Raw genomic sequence first — 17,134 nt, 5'->3', positions numbered from 1 at the left:
GGATGGAATGTTGTGGCCCTGAGTCACCTCTGAATGGCTGTAAAATGCCGTTGAGTGTAAAAGTAGAGGCATAAATGGCTAACGCCTAATGTTCACACCTTACCTTTTCCCTCCTCAGCATAGGCAATCACCTCCATTCGATTTCCATTATTTTCATAATACTTACTAGAGCCTTAGCACAGGCCTGGCATTGTGCTTTTAAAATCTTAATTCGGTCAATTTGTAGGCTTTCATTCCCTGGAGAATCTTGTACAGGGATCTTCAGGAGAGTCTCCTTTCCTTTATTATTTTCTATGTTTTAATTATTTTACAGTTGTATCGCCTTTGCTGTTAATTGTCACAGCTGTCCTTCAGAAGATGTGTATGCTGACTTTCCTTGTTAGTTTGAGGGATGCGCTTGTCTAACAGCGACTGAGGAGACACGCGCATCCCTCAAGCTATGGGAGCTGGCCTCTGCACGTATTGCGCAACCCCAATCTCCAATATTTACATTTTTTCTAAAAGATGGTGCTACCGCCGTAGTAAAGAGAAAAGGGACGGAGTCCATTTTCCCCATTTGTTATTGCAGCAGCCGCAGGTGGGAAGGAGCACCTGGACCGGAGCACAAAGGGGTGGGGTGTCTTCAGGGGTCAAGTCTAGAGGTGGAAGCGTGGGGGGGGCAACAGAGAGTGGCTGCATGTTGACTCCCCACAATCAATATGGCGGCACTCAGGGAAGTACCACAGGAGGCTGGAGAAACACAGGCGGTAGGTACACTGAATGTTCTCGTCCGTGTTTTCCAGCCATCTGATTGGCTGAGCACGTTCCCTGGGTGAGAATGAAGCACTAGAGCCCGCATTAGAGTGCTTACCTGTGTGATAGGTGACTGCTGCCCAAGTGAGTACTTCTGAGCAAAGGGCAAGGGCCTCTAACAAGGGGAAGATCACCTATAGTAAAGGCTCTAATGCTAACAGAGCTTGTTGTGAGGGGTCAGAAATGCAAGGCGGACAACTTGATAAAGGTATTTCACAAGAAGCCATTTCATTAAATTATATGGGTGTGATAAACACCTCCATTTCTCTAACCTAATGAGGATTTCCCTGCCTATGAAACTAAGACTAAAGGAAAACACTAACAAAAGATATTTGTCCCACGCACTTATACATACAACAGAATCATACAGGTATCATATGGCTGTTCACACCCAACAAAATGATGGTTAGATTCATACATAAACTTCATAACCATATAACCTTGTAATCGGGCTCGGTTCCCCTTCCCCAGGATTAAAGCAGGATTTGTCAACTCAAAGTTCCAGTTACTAAAGTTATTTTCAACAATCAAGTTCTGCTTCAAAGGTAATACAAAGTTCCTTTCAATAACCATGTTTTGCCTCCAACACAAAGTTTCGTCACTCCATGATTTTCTCACTTCGCACTTGCATTGTCCCACTGGCAGACAAGGTTCATCACTTTCCAAAATAAAGTTTTCCACAAGCTCTTGTTTGTCAAACCAAAAAGTCTTTACCTTCACACTTCTAGTGACTATTTCAATACAACTTTTCCTCTTTGGAAAATACAACTTCTTCACCTTTCTTCGTCATAAACAATGTTTTCATCAGGATGGTTTTACAATAATCAAACACATGAGTGACCTTGCCACTTTCTTTCCACCACAGCCTTTCGCCACACTATAGTACTTCAATATCTTCTTCCTGGTCCAGTGACCTGCTGGGACTACCACTAACAATCCATTTCCTGGTACTCTCGCCTGCCAGGATAAAAACTCCTATCACTACTACAGGTAATCTGTGGTGAGTTTTGCTTCAAACTTTAAAGAAAGTCTGACTTTCACCAACACCGAAATTCACAAAAAGGATACAATGCACATTGATGCTGTTTGTCCCACTGATATGCTTGCCAATTGCCTTGCATGTCCAGTTCCTCTCCCCCTTGAGGTTTTCTACAAATCAGTCTTCTCTCCTGCCACCTTTGGTTTTCTACTACCATACCAGATAACTGCTGATAATGTCTCTTATTCACATTTCTCTCCTTAGGAAACCGATTTCCCCTTTTTCTTATAATTGCCTAAGCCAAAAGAAAGCAGAGTTGGTGGTTATTTTATTCCAATATTACTGCCTCTTTACTGTGGCATTGATGGTTGTAACCTGGGTTTAATATTGCCTCTTCTTTACTTTGGCAATGGTTGTTACAATCATTCTCCTCTCACTTTCCTTTAATGTGTATATTACTCCACTAATTTATTAGTTCGGTATTCAAAATGACCATTAGCAGCCAGCGGTCTCGTGTGGAGCACTCCGAGGTCACCTAATGAAGGCCAACTCACCATATGCAGTAAACATGAATGTGCACACTAATAATAACAAAAATTGTAAAAATATATCTACTGCCACCAGCTTTTCTTTAGGCGCATATAAAAGTAACTAGAAATCTCAAGTGTAAAAGACTAGGGTGATACAAAAGTATCCCCATTGCATTGCATTGCAAGATGCTGTGTGCAATGTTAAAAAGTTACAAAAGCGTAAAGGGAAAAGGTTTCCCCAGAACAAAATGAGCACAAGGCAAGTGAAGATGAAATCTTTGCTTCCATGCAAAAAGGTCAGAACACGTATGTACTATGTACGTACACACGTACGTATATATATATATATATATATATATATATATATATATATATATATATATATATATATATATACACACACACACACATACACACACCCCGCGCCACTTACTCTGCCTCCTAGACTTTCACGTGATTGGTGGGCCTATTGAATTATAGAGATGTGACCCAGTGCTGAAATGCATCAAGGAAAATGTGAGATCTGATACCAGAGGGCACCCACTTCTACTTACACTGGCTTCACTGCTACAGAGCCAAGTGCAAAAAAAGTATAATTGCTATTTATTCAGTACACACCACAAGCTTAATTTTCTCTTGATGCATTTTGCTGACCTCGCATTGGCCCTTCCTGGATTCGAACCTGTGACTTGCATATCTCTGGGCTGCTGCTCAATCCACTGCTCTCTCTTCCTTGAGAGGGGGGCCACAGCTGTGAATATTTTAAATTGCACCTCCCACAGCTACAGATGGTACAAATAGACTGTTGTAATTAATAAAGTAAACTCTTAGCCTCACGGGTAAAAGGCTTAGACTTGCGTGTCAATTCCATATAGCATATCTGCAGGACAGCTCACTGCACTTACATGCTTCCCAGCTCCATACTGTGACATTACCAACATTGCTGCCTTTCCTCAAAGCCTCCTTTAATCACAAATGCTCATAAGGGACCGTATTAAAATCTACATTACGCACTGAATGGTCAAGAGGTCATTTTCAGAAGGAGACTGCATTGGTAAGTTTCACTAAGTTACATCATATGTTATATTATTTTCTATAGAGTTACCAGGTACCAACATGGTACAGTGGAAGCCTTCCCGTGCAAAAACAGCCACACCACAACTTTGGCAGGACTAAGTGGGTAATCATGGCAGGGATGCATTGTATAATATTTTATTGGCTGGGTCCCTCCTCACACTGTTCCTATTTAGCTTCTCTCAGCACTCCACACTGTGCCGAAACAGGAAGCGATTGCCGCCTTGGAGTAAAGGACCCTACCTTTCCGCCAAGCGTGTTAAAACATGTTAAAAAACATCCATATACAACATAGAATGGATTTTGTGTGGCTATCAACAAGGAGAAACATTTGTTTAGCGTTTGTAGATCAGATTTGACTCTGACCCCCTCAGTGGAATATATCCCTGTAGTTGATAGTTATCGAGATACAATCCTATATATTCAGTTAGAGGAGCCGTAATGCCAGCGAGCACCACATTGGTAACAGCAGTAAAAATGACTATTCAGTTACATTACTTTAAATACAGAATAAGCCGCCATGTATTTCACCAAATTTTGATTTAGAGATGTTTATCATAAAGCGAACACAATCCACGCCTTATACACCTACTTGAGAAAACACACGCATATTTACATTCGATATTTCAATTATTTACACTATTATTTATTTCAACTACTTATATAACAAAAGAGGCTACAAACCTGTTATTATTCAATGATTAGATATTCATTTTTAGAATGTAAATTCTGGCAAACGAAGTGAATTTTAAATTGAAATTAGCATTTCAGAAATGCCAGCCCCAGGTGTTCAGAATGCAACAGTTCAACATAACGGCCTAAAGCGGGTATGTCAATTTAGACCACTGTGTGGCTCCAAACCTACTCAAAGGCAGACCTCAATGCACCTCTATCGGGTAAATATTCATGTTTTAGGGCTCTTCATCAGCACAGTTAAAAATCCCATCTGAAAAAGGGGGTTTCAGTCTCACAGAAGGATGGATACAGGATTGACAAAGCATAAGGTGGAGGGGTGGAGACTATGGGCCTCATTACTAGATCAGCGGGTGGTAAAAAATGATGGTAATGTACCGACACATTACCACACCACTACAGGTTTGGAGGTAAGGCAGAGGAAACACCTCCAGCATAGAGCTAGAGGTAATTCCTCCTCCACTTTAACCAAAAACAGCCAAATCGGCATTATTACTACCAGCAGTAATAGCGCCGAAATCCATGCAGTCCTATGGACTCCAATTAATGGGGACTAACACTGCCTACCACGACGTGTAATCCAGTGGTAATTTCGCCAGACCAAGTGGATGTATCTCAGTGGTATTACCGCTGAGATACCACCAAACCTGTAATGAGGCTATATGTGTCCAAAGCCTTCTACATCTGGTATCAATACCACTGATCGTTCCAGGATTATACACCTGCTGCAAGTTTTGGGGGTGTGGGGGATTCAGCAGATTCCACCTCCTGTCTCTGAAAAGCGTCTAGCTCCAAAGAGCAAGCAGCTGTAATACTTTCTCTAACCCCAAAGTTTATACACATTTCTTTAGGTTTCATTTGTCAATCTCTTGTCTTCTGTTCCCGTTCTAAGGGGTATTCCAATTTCTACTCTCGATTTTTCACCTTGTCTTCCCCACCTCTTACCTACCTTGTTGTTTCCTTATATGTAGGTCATTGATCTAGATTTGCGCATTTGTCACAAAGAGTTCAAAATAGATAAATAAATGTGGGTCCTCCCTTCTTCTAACTGCACAAGGCACTTCACCAACAGGAGAAGGTCTTCTTCCTCGAGGCACACAGCCCTACTTGAAATAACCAAGTGCTTGTTATTTCTCTCTTGATCCAACTCTTAATTCCTCCATGGGTCAGTTGTCAACTCTACCTACAGTGATATCAGCAACAGTAAATACTCCTACAAGCAGATCCCATGTCATGTCTGATTCTACTTTCAATCATGAGAGCATCTATTGAACTGTGCAACCATCGAGAGCATGGGTGTGCTTGCACACAAATGCACAGACATCCTTTTACTTTTATATTGAAATATCTATATATGTATTGCCTCTTTTTGTATGCTTACCAATGTCCACAATAACATTTTTCAGGTCATCAAAAGAGTGTAGAAACTGTGTGCTTCAGCCCCGATTCGAGACAGCTTCTATCAGCAGGCTGGGACCAAACCGCGATCCTGTGGGATGTGCAGGTACAGTGCATACAGTAACTTCATCTTGTTCTCATCCATCGTTTGGGGAAGCACAGCTGATAACTAATTTCCCATGAGCAAGATGTAGCAATGGCCTAGAAACACTGGCTATGTTATTGGGCATTTGCAAAGCACCATTTTCCTCATTGGTATGATCTCAAAGCGCTGTGGGTTGGATGCCCTCGGGGATCGTAGTCCAGGTCAATGGAGAGAGTGAGTAGTAGATAGTGCTTGGGGGCACTCAGTATGTTTGCAGCCAGTGTGGATTGTGTGGTGTCTAGCTGCATTCCAATGCTAGGTGTGGTCCTGTGGTTGTGAGATGTTAGTACAATGTGTGCAGCAAGGCTGAGTGATCTCACTATCTGCATTCTGGCAGTGGTGGAGCTTGTGGGTTCAGCTAGGCCGAAAATTTCGTGGGGTATCGCTGCGTTCTAAAGACTGAGGTGTTCATGACGCAGTGTGTGGGTATGTGTGCAGCTAGGCAAATTAACCGAGGGATAGAACTGCATTCTTTTGTTCGTTTGTGTAGAGGAGTGAGCACATTGGTTTGGGCGAGTCTGTGCGGATTCAAGGGAAATTCCTGTCCCCGATTACCCTTCCAGTGCCTGCCGCAGTGACCATATCTAATTTTAGCATTTCAGAACCTTAGTTCTCAGAGACATTCTCGGTCTAGTGTGGAGTTTGTTCTGAGTAACAGGCTTGCACGTGTCTTTTCCTGTTTGGCAGTGTCATCGCTGTTGAGTTGTCCGATTTGAAAGCGATGGCAGGTCCGCAATCGTTCCCGTGTCTAATTGGGTCTGCAATGGTTTGCTTGATGTCCACTTCTCATTGTGCCGTTACAGCCAGTTCTGTTCTGACTTATTGGTGGCTTCTAGTTTTGATGACTGATGCTCAGTGAACCGGAACGTCCAGCATCTATGGTCATCCCTGTAAAGTGTTGATGCCATCAATTGCTTAATGGATGACACCTTAGCAGTTTAATCCAGTTCTGTTCTATCAGACTTACGAGTACATCCTACTTAGTGAACAAAGTGTAAAACCTGGTAGCACTTATGATAGGGCATTTATAACGTGCCTATACAGAAGTGTTACAAGGCGCGATGAGGCAAGGGAGGGGAATCCGAGGGAAGACAGAGACAACGATCCTACTAGGCCAGGTGTCATTCAGATCGGCCAAGGCGGGGGGGGGGGGGGGTCGTGGGTGGAGTGGTGGTGTTGAGGGAAAAAGTGCAGGGGGAGGGGGCATTGCAGTACGTAGGATGACAGTAAAATAAATAAGACAATAAATAAAAGTGCAACCAGCTCGTGGCAAGTGCAAGGGTAAGTGCAGACATCAGGTGTCAGGTGCTCGTAGGGGCTGTAGGGATACAGAAACAGACCAGAGTGCAAGGAGGGCAGTGCAGGTGTGCAACTGGCGGCAGGGGGACATGGGCCCAAGATCAGAGGGAAGCCAGGTATACCAGTGTGCCACTTATCCCCCTTTTCTCGCTCCAGCATTTTCTACCCTTTCTCTCTTCTTTTAAAAGACTTCGATGCCTGCCCTGTTAATGTACATAGTAAGACATTAAATACATGATTATTTGGGGTAAAATAAACAACTTGAAGATTGAGAAAATTTACCAAAATCAGAAAAATATGATCTAAAAATGTCATGATGAAATCCCTTTTTTCATCTTTTGCAGCTAGGGTGTGCCTCAAAGACCTTTTCTGGGCATCGGGAGGTCATCCAAAGCTGTTCCTTTTCGAGGAATGGCCAATATACGGTAAATTATACAAAAACATGGAATTGAAATAGACGCAAGAAAACGCTTGCATGAGTGATGGACCTGAGAAACTAATTCAGCTCTAATGGTATGTCTTTCACAGGCCACTGGATCTTGGGACTATTCGGTCAAAGTCTGGGATTTGAGGAATGAGTGCAAAAGCAAGACGCTGGAAGGCCACACGGGTAACATCAGCTGCCTTTGCTTTTCTGTATCCGGAATGCTGGTAAGAACCAGGGTCTGTGCTCCCTAAGCCAAAAATGTTTCCGCTCTAAGACAGTGTCCCTTACATGCAATGCTCGAAATAAGATGATAGCCTATTGTATCACTTTGTTTATTGAAGAAAAAAAATAGGCAGAAGACAAGCACTGCAAGCATTCAGCAAAGGATGGCGATAACAAAAAGTACCCCAATAAAACAAAAATACAAAATACACATTAAAAAGCAATCTACAAAGAAGAAAAAAGTTAAAAAACACCAGTAATAACATTACTATTTTTACCGCATGTATTCAGATTATAAGGATATCATATGTTGAAAGTTTAATGCAACATCTAACTCGGTGCTGAAAGGCAGCACATAATTTACTTACATTACATGTATTTAATTTACTGAACCAGCAATTAGTCAACTGACTGAAGGAGGGCTGTTTTGAATGAAACTTCAATGTTCATGTGTGCAGTATACAGATGTTGATCAAAACCATAGGTTGCACAACAAACTGTTAGGATAAGATGCGCAGAATCAGTATTGGCTTAAAAGTGACATTTTTCGGTCACGTCAAGACTGAAGATGTAACTTGTAATGGTCACTGTGATTTGCATGTGCAATGGGGAGTTGCGAGTTCGGTCCAGGTGGGTAGGTTCCTGCTCACTCCTACACGATAGATTCATTTGTTTTTCTAGCCATGTCTGGCTACCATGTATTGTAAACAGATCTGAGATGAACTCACGGGTTCTAGGAGTCCAATGAAAAGCATTTCATAGAATGCTATGCCGACAGCCGGGTTTCTTCCACGTATCTTTTGGATGTGCACGTACCTTAATAGGATCTTCAATGTTCATGCGAAGAAGGACATTTGGTTCTGCTGTAGACATAACTATGTCAAGTTGCAGCATTTAGCATTGTAAAATGGTCAAGCTATAAATCATCTGGAACTTAAGTCACCTAAAGAATCTCTAGGTTTAAGGCATGGTAATTTACAAATGGTGCGGAGAGTGGGTCCTGTGACCAGCCTCCATGCCAGGGGCCCAACCTCGATAATTGAATTGAGCAGGTCTTTGCCACCATAGTCATTGCAGGGAGTCCACATGAATATCCCCACATCTCGTAGGTACCCCCCTTCTGGCCTGCTCCCAGATATCCCTGTAGCCCCCTCCCCTACTGCTGGAAGGTATAGGTAGAGAGGGGGCCACGTGACCAGCAGAGCACTCTGGGCCCAGTTTTGCTATTTGAATGGAGCAGTTCTTTGCTGCCATTGCCATCAGACCATCATCATGGGGAGCCCTCGCCACAAGCCCAGTATCTCAATGTTCTCTCTTCTGGCCTCCCCTACCGGCTCCCAGATATCCTAGCAGCCCTTTCTCCGACTGCTACAGAGGCAAGATAGAGAGTGGGCCACATGACGGTCCACAACACCCTGGGGCAAGTTCTGAAATATACACTACACCCATCGTTAGTGGTCGTAGTTAGGTGGCCAGCCATTGGGAAGGCTGGCAAAGGATGTGGCTTCTTGCCTCTTTGCCTGCCTCTACGCCCGGCCTCCCCCCACATCACCAGAATGAACCAGAACGAACCAGAACTGATGGACAGAAAACCAGGACCTCACAAGCCAGCTTGTGGGACCTGTGTGTAATATATTTTCTATTTACCATGAAACCACCCACATGTGGTTCTGCTGTGCACAGACAGGCACGCCATTATTCCAAATCATAGGGTCACACTAAGCCACCCTGCACCGATACACCCTACCCTTTCTCAGCCCATCCGAACCTGGCCAATGTTACTCATTCCCTTCCCCTGCCTTCCAAAGGCCCATGCACACAACCACCGTCATCCCACCAGAGCGTGCAGGACACACGGACCTAATCAATTTCAAATTGGTGACCTCAACCTAAACTGTGCAGCTTCTACTGCATGAGCCAAGCCACTCAGCATAAAAGGACCAGCTGCAAGCCTCACTCATTCCCAAGAAATCACTGCCTGTTCTGACCAATCTCCGGCCTCGCACACGCTTCTCCTAGATCAAGCAACTGCTCCACATCTGCAGGCTCCCACACTTGTTTCTCCCTACAATCCACAGGACAGGGCACATCCATCATTTTAGCATCTTCTGGCCAGCACCCAAAAAGATTGATTTGGTAGTGGTGCGCTCCACCCTCCTCACCCACCTAGCAACTACAGCTCTCTCCGTACACGAATGTGACTGAGATTCAACTATATGGGCACCCATTAACCCCATACCTTGTTCTCAGTAAATACCGCAGGTCAGACACTGCAATCGGTGTAGTCAGGTCACTGCGGTACAAGTGGACCAAATAGCCAAGAGGTTGTGTTGATTTTTGCACCAAGTCCTGTGGAGCCTTGATGACACAGAGATCATGTTAGAATGCATATCAACAAAGAACAGTCAGTTGGACAACCCTGCCTTGTGAGCTGGATGTGAGGCCAGTAGCTGCAGCATGCTTTAAATAAAGCAAGATGAACTTTGACCTTGCACCACATATTTCACTATATATATTGGTGATGGGAAGAGGAAAGATCTTTCTTTTCGCAACTTTCCCTCCAGTTTCCAGTGGAACCCCATTCTTTTTTCTCTGGTTTTATCCGGTGCTGACTTTATAGAGAGAAGTTAAGCCTTCACCTTCACTCCCCTTGCCTTTTGCTCCTTGTTATGGGGGAACTGATCAGTCCTTCATACCATCAGTAGTGGGAAACTAGGTTTCCCTTTTTAATTCTTGTACTTTTTGAAATTGCACACAGCACTTTATACTGTAATGCAATGGGGAAACTTTGGTATTTCCCTAGATTTTTACACGTGGGATTTTGGGTTACTTTTATATCTGCCTAAAGATACATCTTTACATACTTTCTAGTGTGCACATTGGTGTTTACCTGGCGACCCTGTGAAGCTCTGAAGCCCGTGAGTGGTGCTTCAGCCCTTGGACTAATAGGACCAACTAGTCCCATTGCCCTTGGGAATCCTGCCCTTCAAGGCTTTGAAATGTGCCTGGACTGCCCGGTGGACTGGCCAGCTCTCTCGTGAACTACCTCACCAGAAGCATTGCCATTCCGCGGTTGAGTGCAGAACTTCCGTGCTCGCCAGCTTGAGCCACAAGTCACCTTCTCCCCGAATTGCAGCATCACAGCAGCAAGGGATCCGGTCCTGCAGCAGCTTCTGTGACCACGGCTCATGGTGGTGACGCCTGTCATCACCTGGGACAAGAGCACAGAATGTCCCATTGTTCTGCAGCACACGCCAATTCCCACATCCACTCCACATCTGTTCTATGATTGTCAACAATTGATGTGTTATGCCGTTCTACAGAAAGTATGGCCTCATTTTGCTAGTCTAGAGAGATACATGCGAAAGACAAACATTACTGCAGTATCTAATAATTTGTAGCTACAACCGCCAATCACAACCAAGATAGACCCCGTGCCATTTTACTAATGTGTTTGTTTTTTAAAGGCCTCTGGGTCCTGGGACAAAACTGTCCGCGTGTGGAACCCCCGGAATGGAGCACTCATCTTTCTACTGGATGGCCACTCAGGCTGGCTCAAGAGCTTGTCCTTTTCCGGGGATGGAATTCTACTGGCCTCAGCAGGATACGATGACACGGTAGAGTGGTTAAATAATGCCTTGGTGCGAAGGGAAACTAACTTCATCACCGAATGGCTAGGTACCTTGCAAATAGTACTACGGAACATGAATTAAAGTATTCACGATAGCCCTCCATGGACCCAACGACAGTCATTCAGCAATGTACTCATGTACACTTTGGCTAAAGTTCATGGTTGCCCTTAAAATGGCAAAAACAAGAGCCGCCTTTTATAAAGGCACCTGAATTTGGAATGGTCCAACAAAGTAGCACTCATGTGGCCATCCAAGTTACAATACTTGGCTCTTGAATGGTGAGTTTGGGGAGAAGGGCAGAAACTGGGACACGCATTGAGCATAGTGGACCAGTCACAGGTCATGGTTCTTCTTGAGGCATTGCCAGTGATCGAAGTGAGCGGGAGCGGTGCTCCTATACTTTTTTTTAATTACCTTGTACAGCTCCTATACTTTTATTTTAAAAAGAAACCGTTCCGGAATGGTTTTGTTTCAAAATAAACGTGTTGGAAGAAGTTGAAACCAGTGCACTGAACGTTCCCTTAAACAGCAGATGCAAGTGTTTGGGGGGTGTATTGTGTGTGGGAGGGGTTGTGGCAATGGGGTTTGTGGGAAGCAGGGGCAGGCCAGCAGGGAACATAGTTCCACTACTTCTTTTCGTACACTTCGACCACTGGGCATTGCCATATTTTGCAGGTGCATACAGGGATCAGGGCCACCTCCATGTTTTAGAGAGACATGGGTTAACGGAAAACCCAGTAGCCTGTTGCTTATTAAAATAAATCAACAATGTGTCACTATTTATAAATGGGTTCATATTTTTTAACACCAACACTGGATTGTGCAGTTTACTGCATAGATTAGGAGTTGTGTAATCGTTGATGCATTGTGCACGAATTGCCTAGGACCAGAACTTGTATCTAGAAAAGAAAGCACTGAATTTCACGAGCAAACGTCCAGCTCTTTGACAAAACCATTAATCTCCGTAAAAATAGGATTAATGCCTTTCCACTAGGTAAGAAATCTTGTCAATGACTGTCTGTGCTCTTTTTAAGTGATATGCATGCATTTAAGTTGTTTGTTTATTTGCAGGTGAAGGTATGGGATTGTGAAAATGGAAAGTGCGTACAATCACTGGAGGTAACTCATTAGAAAATATATCTTCATTACTTCTCTCATGATACATGCCAGTTTGCATAACCGGTCTCGCTTTACCAAAAACAAATGCAGAGCAAACGTATGTGTTAACAAAAATCTAGTCTTTTAGCTCATACAGGATGTAACGCTATAGCCAATTTTAAAGGAACTATAGATGTGTTATCTATTACGTCAAGTTACAGCTAACATTTCATAAACTTTAGAGCAGCCTGTTATCAGCAAGGACAATTTTTCTTTTTGTTTTTTAAACAAAAAATGTGTACTTGATTATTTATGAAATAGCTTATACAGAAAACGTGTTTTCTCCTTTGTTCCATTTCCATGATACCAAAGTGTTCAAAGTCCCCAAAAAATATGAATTGAATGATACGTCTACATACAAATCTTAAATGCTTTTGTGGGGCATTAACCAAGAACATTATAAAGGTTGAATTGGCATTAGTGTACTTTATTTAAATTTGTATAGCATGCAAACAGCCCATGGGCATCGAGGCGCTGTTACATGTGAAAAGCTTAGTTCCAGGAGGCATTGGGAATGAAGACATCTTATATGCATACAGTATACAATTCAGTCAGGCAATGGTAGGAGCATGGAGTATATGTAACAATGCTTTTGTCTAGGTGAAGAGTAGGGTTTTGACTGCTTTACGGAAGGCCATGTGTGAGTCTACTGCTCCTAGGGACGGTGGGAGCGAGTTCCAGTGCGTGGCTGCCAGATAGGGGAAACTCGCTCCTCCAGCTCTGATTTTGCTAATTTTAGGCAGATGGACTAGGGAGTCCTGGTAGGTCTGGTGGAGGAGGATAGGCGTATTCTATGAGACAGGTAGGGAGGGGCAGCTAGGTGGACACATTTGTGGGTGAGGGCCAGGGTCTTAAAAATGACACGTTCTCTGACTGGCAGCGAGTGTGCCCGTTTCCTGGCAGCTGTGATGTGTTCTCGTTTAGGGAAGCATGTGGCTGCAGAGAGCGCTGTTTTGAATGATCTGCAGCTTTTCCATGTTTTTTACCGACGTGCCAAGAATAGGGCATTACAGTAATCAAGTCTTGACCCTGTTATAGCTCTGGCAGTGGCGAGGCAGTTTTCTTTGGATAAGAAAGGTCTGGCTGCGTTTAGGAGTTTGGCAGCGGAAGAGGCGATAGCATTCACTTGCCTAGTCATGGAAAGTTTTGAGTCTAAGTACACTCTAAGGATTTTTACTGATTAGGAGACCTGGATTTTGATATTGTCATTGATAAAGTGGCTGCATTGACCGTTTAGTTTTTTTAGTTTCCGTGGATCCAATCAGGAGAAGCTCAGTCTTGTCAGTAGTGGGCTGCAACGCCAATGACAAGGCTTTAACTTGACTCGAAAAGGTTTACCGCATCGGACCCCGCAACCGAACACGGTTTTGAAAGTTTGCACAATGACGGAAAGTCAGTTTACAGTATTACTACACTGCTTAAATAATCGACAAAATGATGCACGGTGCAGCCCAAACTAGGGTACACGGACCCTACCATAAATAGAAAAAACAGACCAGGAGTCTTTATTCTCCACACTTTATACTCGATAGCCTTGAGAAAGACCGACTAGGTCGAAACACATGTTGGCTTAAGTTTCATGCAAAGAAGAACACAATGAAAAATATCACGCAGGCACGAAAAAGGACTACTATTGGTTACCTTATTGAAGTGGATACGAGCGCTCAGTTGCACAACGTTAGAAAATGACTAGAAAAGGTGGTTGTAACAAAATCAAGATCCAACTAAAAGTTTGCAATTTTTATAAGAAAGATCCTTTTTGCAAAAGGAAATCTAAGCTAATAGATTAAAGTCAGTAAAAGCAGTAGGGGCCCTTAGCCCTCCTTGTCCAAAACAGTCCTGGGCCCATATCACAGATATAGCCCACCCCCTCAATCAGTACCAAAAATTGACACACTTGAAAACCCGGAGGGGGAAAACAAAAGATTTTAGTCTCAATTCAAGGCTTAATGCAGGCTGAAAAAACACCAAAGATTATTTTCTGATCCATTCCTTTTTTGTGTGGTATAAAAACAAACAAGTTTCACCAGTACTTTTAAAAAGTGATAATATTTTACCAAAGTAGGGATTTTGTCTATGGACCATAATAAAACGAGGGATAACGCTTTGAGTTAGAAGCAGTGGGCTTCAAACTGTGTCTTGCTAGGCCGTCCCAGAGGAAGTCCAGGGGGTCAGAGCAGAGGGCAACCTTCATTTATAAGGAAGGGACGGGTAGGACTTCTTTCAATACAAAATATTAGCAGTTCTGGCTTTTGATGGAGCCCTAAAAACATTTTTTTTATTCAAGGGGGTGCAGCCTAACAATCCGTTTAGAATGCAAACTCTAAACCTCTGCAGCAAATATTTGTGAACGAAATCACATTACAGATGATTTTGTCCAGAGGCCTTTATTAAATAAATGTATGTTATGATTTCTATAAAGCATCACAAGAAATAAAGCGTTGTAAATTCTGTTTCTGAGAGATCTGTGAAATGCCCCCCATTGCATTCCCACGTGATCATTGCGCAGGTATTCTTACTGGAGTCATGGCCAGTGGGTAACAGCCACATTCCAGCCCTTCCCAAAGGGCGGGAGCAAGGGGACAGATGTTGCGTGTCTCCGTTATTACTCAATTTCCACCCAATATTGGCAATACGTTTTCTGCTATACAATTAATCAGCATATTTTTGTCTCCATGTTATTATTCTGTTGTACTTCAAAGCCTACAAAAAGAAACAAGTGAATGTTAGGGAGGAACTCCAGGCTTATCTGGCCGTTGTACCTGCCCCTCCATTCCTGCTATGCAAATGTTAGCCTCATTGAGCGCTCCACGGTCAATGTAGCGTCTTGGGGAACAGATCGTAATTTCCCTGTAAAGTCAGTGCAATCTGTGAAATTAACTTTGCTTTTGCTTTATTCTAGGGAATACTGGAGCCCGCGTACACATGTGCCTTTTCACCAAATGGAACATTATTAATATCTGGGCCCATTGACCAGTCAAACCTACTGAGGACCCCGCCTTAAGCAACAATGAAAATGAGTTTAAAACACCCCTTCGGTTTGACCACTTGCTGGTTGAGCAAGGATTTGAAATTAAGAAATCAGAGGGAGATGGAATATTTGGTCCACGTTTAAAGGCATGTTTGTTCCAGCTGTGAGCCATATCCTAGGAATGAACGAAGCACAAGGTGAACTCTTAAGAAGCGCTCATTAAAAAGAGTCCAGGTTGGAGTCAAAAACAATTATTTGAATGCGTGTAAAGTGACACTGCGGAAGCAGGAAAATCCAGAAGGCTGTGAAATCAAACAACTAAAATGTGAAGTTGACGTGCTAAAGATGAACACCTACAGTCGATACAGACACCACTGCGGAATGCGGACTCCACCCACTTGAGCATTGGTAATTCAAGTAATTTTCTGAGATGCAATGAAACTGATGTTTCAAGAACCAAAAAACACTGGGAAAACCACAGACTCAGAAAAACGTTAATAGCTTAAAGACAAATCCATTATCTGAGAAACATTATTGGTATTATCAATCTTGCAAAACTGTGAATGTCTGAACAAGTATTGAAAACATTGAGCATTGTTGTCAAACTGGTTTTCCACAACCTGTTAATCAGTTGGCAGGTCAGCAATCCTGCTGCGGCATCCTGTTAAATCAAGTCAGCAAAATGTTCCGACGTGATGTACAAGAGGCTACAGGAGAGCATGAACATTGATTTCCCTTGCATATAAAATCCTGGAATATCACTTGGATCTACACATTTGGCGGCAGCGCTGGGTACCATGGTTGGGGGCTCCGGGGGGAGGGGGAGTGTGATGAACTGCCTTTAGAGGACAGACTTGATATTGCTCTAACAGATGTACCCTCACCCCTTGTACGTAAAAACATGATTGCCTCAGGTGATTTTAGATTACTTGGGTTCGTTTTAAGACCATTAGAGCCACGTGAAACATGGCACCTGATACGGCCAATACAAAGTTCCATATCGATTTTGCTGCCCTCAGGCACAGTGGGAGGAAATGAGGTGAAACATGTGATCCTCACGGAGGGAAGGCAGCAGGACACCATCGTATCCAAGGATTGGTCTTGAGCTGGCGTGGGCACCTACGGCTGTTAATCCCAATGCAAGGTCAAAGAGACTAGTTTTTGGCATGATGTGCTGAACACTCGGGTTACCAACATCAAACACATTGCAGAAATGCTATCACAGAGCTGAAAGCAGCAGATATTCTAATGTTGCAAGTAATATTTCTAGTAGAGACTGCCCCTTTGGATGTTGTGGCAGTATACACTCAATGGGCTGTAAATGTTCCAATTATAGCCTCTTTACCCACCGCCCCCGTTTGTTTATTACATGGGTAAAAAAAAAACGAACATGTAAGAGACATATGGATCATCAACCTGTACTGTAGTTATCATGAACTTTCCATATAGTTTTTGTAGGAAAAGTGTTTTTATGAATTGGTATATACACCCTGAGGATTTTTATGTGATATAAACTGGAGATGTTAATGTTGATTGTTTACATTCTAGTATGATGATTCAAGTGGGTATGGTTCTGGAGGAAGGAAACATTGGGATTATCCTGGGTGCCTTTTTTCTTTGTTAATGGAATTTGCTAGTCTTAAATGGGAATGTTGTGGGGGATGCGGAAAGTCATAACACCTGGAGCCGAAGACAACCGCGAATAAGGATTGAATTTGTGGTGGTATCCGAGCAGGTTTCAAATATGTGTGCACTTTTCCCTACAAAATGGTAACCCAAGTGACCAGAACACTTTATTGGGGAAATGTAATCAG

The 17,134-nt window shown here is 43.2% G+C and overlaps 1 protein-coding gene across 2 annotated transcripts in view; it reads left to right on the top strand.

The window, feature by feature from the left end:
• Positions 1-16,851, top strand: part of WDR38 (WD repeat domain 38) — a 48,072-nt gene extending 31,221 nt beyond the window's left edge. For both annotated transcript variants that reach the window (XM_069609444.1, XM_069609443.1), the window contains 6 exons: positions 5,475-5,572; positions 7,255-7,335; positions 7,439-7,561; positions 11,027-11,176; positions 12,263-12,310; positions 15,252-16,851. In XM_069609444.1, coding sequence (XP_069465545.1) covers positions 5,475-5,572; positions 7,255-7,335; positions 7,439-7,561; positions 11,027-11,176; positions 12,263-12,310; positions 15,252-15,353 — 602 coding nt within the window. In that variant the 3' untranslated portion in view covers positions 15,354-16,851. The remainder of the gene's footprint in view (positions 1-5,474; positions 5,573-7,254; positions 7,336-7,438; positions 7,562-11,026; positions 11,177-12,262; positions 12,311-15,251) is intronic.
• Positions 16,852-17,134: the final 283 nt, after the last annotated feature.

Source organism: Ambystoma mexicanum, chromosome 8, assembly GCF_040938575.1.
Source record: "Ambystoma mexicanum isolate Mex_15411 chromosome 8, UKY_AmexF1_1, whole genome shotgun sequence".
NCBI classification, from domain to species: domain Eukaryota; kingdom Metazoa; phylum Chordata; class Amphibia; order Caudata; family Ambystomatidae; genus Ambystoma; species Ambystoma mexicanum.
Note: the sequence above shows the minus strand (reverse complement) of the source record. Positions and strands in the feature narration are given on the sequence as shown.